General features: G+C 41.6%; 2 protein-coding genes across 2 annotated transcripts in view; one reads left to right on the forward strand and one right to left on the reverse strand.

The window, feature by feature from the left end:
• The window catches only part of LOC307020643 (tripartite motif-containing protein 16-like), a 282,404-nt gene that overhangs the window by 237,291 nt on the left and 40,113 nt on the right, over window positions 1-5,000 (reverse strand). The window lies entirely within an intron of this gene.
• Window positions 1-5,000, forward strand: part of LOC307018383 (la-related protein 4B-like) — a 58,568-nt gene that overhangs the window by 24,200 nt on the left and 29,368 nt on the right. The window contains exon 4 of the mRNA XM_079648613.1: window positions 3,716-3,880. Coding sequence (XP_079504739.1) covers window positions 3,716-3,880 — 165 coding nt within the window. The remainder of the gene's footprint in view (window positions 1-3,715; window positions 3,881-5,000) is intronic.

Genomic DNA, 5,000 nt, shown 5'->3' on the forward strand with positions numbered 1-5,000 from the left:
GTATTTAACACGTGTCTACATGAGACTAATAAAAGTCATCAAGCCCAACATTAGCTGCCTTTAGCTTAGAGGTGGTGATGTAGTAATAATAATAATAATAATAATAATAAATGGGATTTATATAGCGCTTTTCTTGAACCAAAGACGCTTTACATTACGAGTAAGGTCGACAAACAAAACAAGAACAAAAACACAAAAAAAACAAAAAAAAAACAGAAAAGCAGTCAGGAGGATGTTGGTTCAGAGGGGGGGAGGGGCGGTTTAAGGATAAGCAGAGTTGAGGAGGGGGGTTTTGAGACGGGACTGGAACAGGGTGAGGGAATCAGACTCACGGAGGTCTTGGGGTAGGGAGATGTGAAGTCATGTGACGGTGCTGTAGTTCCTTTATAGCCCAACATTAGCCACCTTTAGCTTAGCGGTGGTGACGTGAAGTCATGTGGCCGTGCTGTAGTTCCTTTATAGCCCAACATTAGCCACCTTTAGCTTAGCGGTGGTGACGTGAAGTCATGTGGCCGTGCTGTAGTTCCTTTATAGCCCAACATTAGCCACCTTTAGCTTAGCGGTGGTGACGTGAAGTCATGTGGCCGTGCTGTAGTTCCTTTATAGCCCAACATTAGCCACCTTTAGCTTAGCGGTGGTGACGTGAAGTCATGTGGCCGTGCTGTAGTTCCTTTATAGCCCAACATTAGCCTCCTTTAGCTTAGCGGTGGTGACGTGAAGTCATGTGACCGTGCTGTAGTTCCTTTATAGCCCAACATTAGCCTCCTTTAGCTTAGCGGTGGTGACGTGAAGTTATGTGGCCGTGCTGTAGTTCCTTTATAGCCCAACATTAGCCTCCTTTAGCTTAGCGGTGGTGACGTGAAGTTATGTGGCCGTGCTGTAGTTCCTTTATAGCCCAACATTAGCCGTGTTTAGCTTAGCGGTGGTGAGGTGAAGTTATGTGGCCGTGCTGTAGTTCCTTTATAGCCCAACATTAGCCGTGTTTAGCTTAGCGGTGGTGATGTGAAGTCATGTGGCCGTGCTGTAGTTCCTTTATAGCCCAACATTAGCCGTGTTTAGCTTAGCGGTGGTGACGTGAAGTCATGTGACCGTGCTGTAGTTCCTTTATAGCCCAACATTAGCCTCCTTTAGCTTAGCGGTGGTGACGTGAAGTTATGTGGCCGTGCTGTAGTTCCTTTATAGCCCAACATTAGCCGTGTTTAGCTTAGCGGTGGTGAGGTGAAGTTATGTGGCCGTGCTGTAGTTCCTTTATAGCCCAACATTAGCCGTGTTTAGCTTAGCGGTGGTGATGTGAAGTCATGTGGCCGTGCTGTAGTTCCTTTATAGCCCAACATTAGCCACCTTTAGCTTAGCGGTGGTGACGTGAAGTCATGTGACCGTGCTGTAGTTCCTTTATAGCCCAACATTAGCCACCTTTAGCTTAGCGGTGGTGACCTGATGTCATAAAGTGGTGTTAATATGTGTAGATTATCTTGTTGAACAAAACGTGTAAGTATCATAAACGTTTTAGATTATTTTCTGCAATAATAAAAAGAAAATCCAATGGAAAAATACCATTGGCTTTTGGCGAAGCATCCTTTACATCCTGTGAACAGAAATACTTTTTCCATGCACCGCAGCTTGTGTCAACCACAGACCTTATTTCAGGCGTCCAACCAAAAGACGATTAAAAAGATTAACTTCAAGACGAGGAAACAGGAAGTTCTAACATGCTCATGGGGAGTCATGTTATACCAGTGATACAAATCCCAATAGCAAACTGTAATATTGACTTTTACATTACATGTCACTTGTTAGACGCTTTTATCCAAAGCGACTAACATTCTCAACGCTGTGGACAACCCCCCCAGGAGCAATTTGGAGTGAAGTGTCTTGCCCAGGGACACAACAACATGCTGACTGCAGTGGGGTTTCAACCTCTGACCCCCTGATCCCAACACATACGCACAACCCACTGCGCCACACACCTCCCTTACTTGTTTAAAAAAAAAGGAAGAGATTTGGGCTCTTCTCACAAACCCCTTCTATTTTGCTTTCCATCCCGTCCTTGTCCATTCTCGTCACTTCTCTCGTCGTGCCGAAACGCCTCTTAAATCATTCATACTCAATTTAGCACAAACCATGAATATTCGCACCACAGCCACCGAATCCCTTCCACACAAATGAACGTAATCACTCACTCTAATGTTCCCGGCCGAGTATAGCCAACGCCGAGGCAACAGGGACGTGGTGGAGAAACAGAAATGATTGATTAGTCTTCGTTGGACTCTGATTGACGTCCTCGAATTGTTTCATCTCCTTCGTCTGCGAGGACATTTATAGGAAACTCTGTTGCATAGGACGGGAGTTTTAATATAGCCTGCACAGTCATGAGGTGACACTTTTTCAACTCCACAGACTTTTCTTTTAACATTAAGGAAGGAAACTTATTTACTTGAGCACTAAGAGACGCTGGTTCCTCTTCCTTAACCAGTTATTATTACTATAGCGTTATCTGTAGGAAATACCGGGGTTTTATTTATATGTTTTACTCAGCGTTATGAGATATTTATGGGTTTACTTCAGATATTTTAAATGAAAGCTACCAACCTTGTGCTTATACATGTTTCCTTTAACCTTTTATAATATTTTATTTTCTTGAGAAAGCATTTGTATTAGTTAGAAAACCACTTTGATTATTTCCAAATCAGCCGATCACTTAGCCTGGTTGAAAAATGACTCTTCCATATTCCTATCTAATACCTTTTTAATAATAATAACTAAGAATACTTAATTCATTCAGAGAAAATTGGATATCTCTTAAAAAAACTCATTCGTCAAATAAAAAATCAAATGAAGATATTTAAATAAACATAGGGGGTTATAAATCACCAGTAAAAAATGAAATGCATAAAAAATATTTATATTCTTAAACACAAGTTACACTAAGAATGTGTTAAAATAAAATATGACTTTAATCTTAAGGATAAAATGTGCACATTGTTGAACAATATATATTATGTTCATGACGGTATCTAAAGTGTTGTATTAGCATTATTAAGACATTAGGTACTTTTCCCAGTATAGTTCCGATATAGTTCCAAAATGTTGCGTTCACACCAAAAAAATCCGGAACTATAACTTAGTTCATGAGAACCTTTCCACCCCCTTTTCAGTCCCTGCTAGAGAGCAGGTACTAACATGGGAGAAGAAGGTTCCCATTTCTGGCTGGGCAGATTGCAAACCACGCCCCGTAAAACTCTGACAAGTTTTGTGAAGCCGCCATTTTATTTGCTTGCATTAGCATTATTAGCATTAGCCCAGCGCAGAAACGCAGAGAGACTAACTTATGGCAACACAAAATAAAACGTGGGAGTGATGAGTCGGCTTTCTGGCGATTTACTCGGAAGGCTTCAGTAGAAGCTGCTGGGAGTCCCAGCAGCTTCTACTGAAGACAGTCCCCAACTCCGGGGACTTCCGGCCGGGGACTTTGGGTGGCAGTATACGCCGTGAAGTTGTTTGCGGCCTGCCAGTAAACCCAAAGCAGAAGAAGAAGCTTCATTTGACTAATCCTCCCTCAGGGACTTATTCCGGTGTGAACGAGATCTGTACTTAGTTCATCAGAACTAAAGAGTTCTGATGAACGGCAAAGTACTTGGTGTGAAAGCACCTATTAATGCTGCAGTTTTAAAGGGTTTGTTTGCTGACTTCCTCCCCTTCTTCTTTGTTCACCCAGGCTATGAAGCCAGTGAAGAGGCCCTGAAGGAGCCGCTCCTCTCGGACCCCGATGATCCTCCTCCTCCGGTCCCAGTGATGCTGTCGGAGCCGAGCCCCGTCAGCCCGGACGGATCAGAGACCCCTCAGGCCTTCACTGAGTTCCCCGAGCAGCAAGGACGCACAGGTGAGATGGTTATTGATTGACTGTTTTTGTCAGAGCAGGCAGAGGCCAGTGAGGGTACCCCATGTGACTGTTAGGCCTGGAGACTATTGGTTAATCGATGATTGCCATCGTCTAAATACATGACAGAAAATACTGTTTTCAGCCTCATAAATCTTTTGTTTTCTATTACAAAGTGAAAACCAATTGTATAGATTTACAGTCAAACCACATATTCACTTTCTGAATTATGAAGTGTAGGTGCTGTACATTTGTATCAAAGGGAACATTTTAAACGGCTTTAAAATAATGTTCGTTCTTTATTTTGTATGTATTCGGGTGCTTGAGTTACACTACATGTGAATAGGGTAATTGTTTTAACTTAAAGGTATCAGCTAGACATTTCTCCAGTTAATTACTTACATTAAGACAATTGTTTTTTGTATTACAAGTGTTCTGAAATAGCATGTTTAAATATGCAAATGACCCATGCACTCATTAAATATGCGCATATTTTAATACATTTCAGGAACACAATTCTGAACATTGGATAAAGCTAGGTTCAAAATTCTTGTTTCATTTTGTAGTCATATTAGAATCTAACGTTTTTACAGAAGGGATTTTGGATATCTCTTTTTATCACTCCATAAATCAGAAAATACTGTCAACGGCCCTAAAATATCAATTTTCGCCATGTTTTTAGGTATACAATGTTATATAATTCAGGCTATGAATGATGTATGAACAAACCCTTCTGTAAAAGCCTTCATAGGAATATAACTGGAAGGTTTGGTGTATCTACATTTCTCACTCAGAGTAGGAGAAAAAACTCATTTTGGGAACACGACCTTTAAAGATTGCAGTGAGGCGCTAGCTAAACCCTCCTGTTCTCTGGATGACCGCTTGCACCTCAACGCACTCCGTGAAGGTATTTCATGTTCGGGGTCATTTGTTTTTTGTATAACCTTGCTTCGTGCAAGTGACAATTGTTGTCTTCTTCTCTGTGAACGTTTTTTTTGCCATTTTGAGATTTAAATCTCCAGCGGAAAGCTAAACCAGGAAGTGTTTTAGCACACCATGTGACGCATCTGAACGAATCACGTTGTCATAAATTGACACCAGCCAATGAGATTTCGTTTCTTGG

The sequence above is a fragment of the Notothenia rossii genome, assembly GCF_949606895.1.
Source record: "Notothenia rossii genome assembly, chromosome: 9".
NCBI lineage: Eukaryota > Metazoa > Chordata > Actinopteri > Perciformes > Nototheniidae > Notothenia > Notothenia rossii.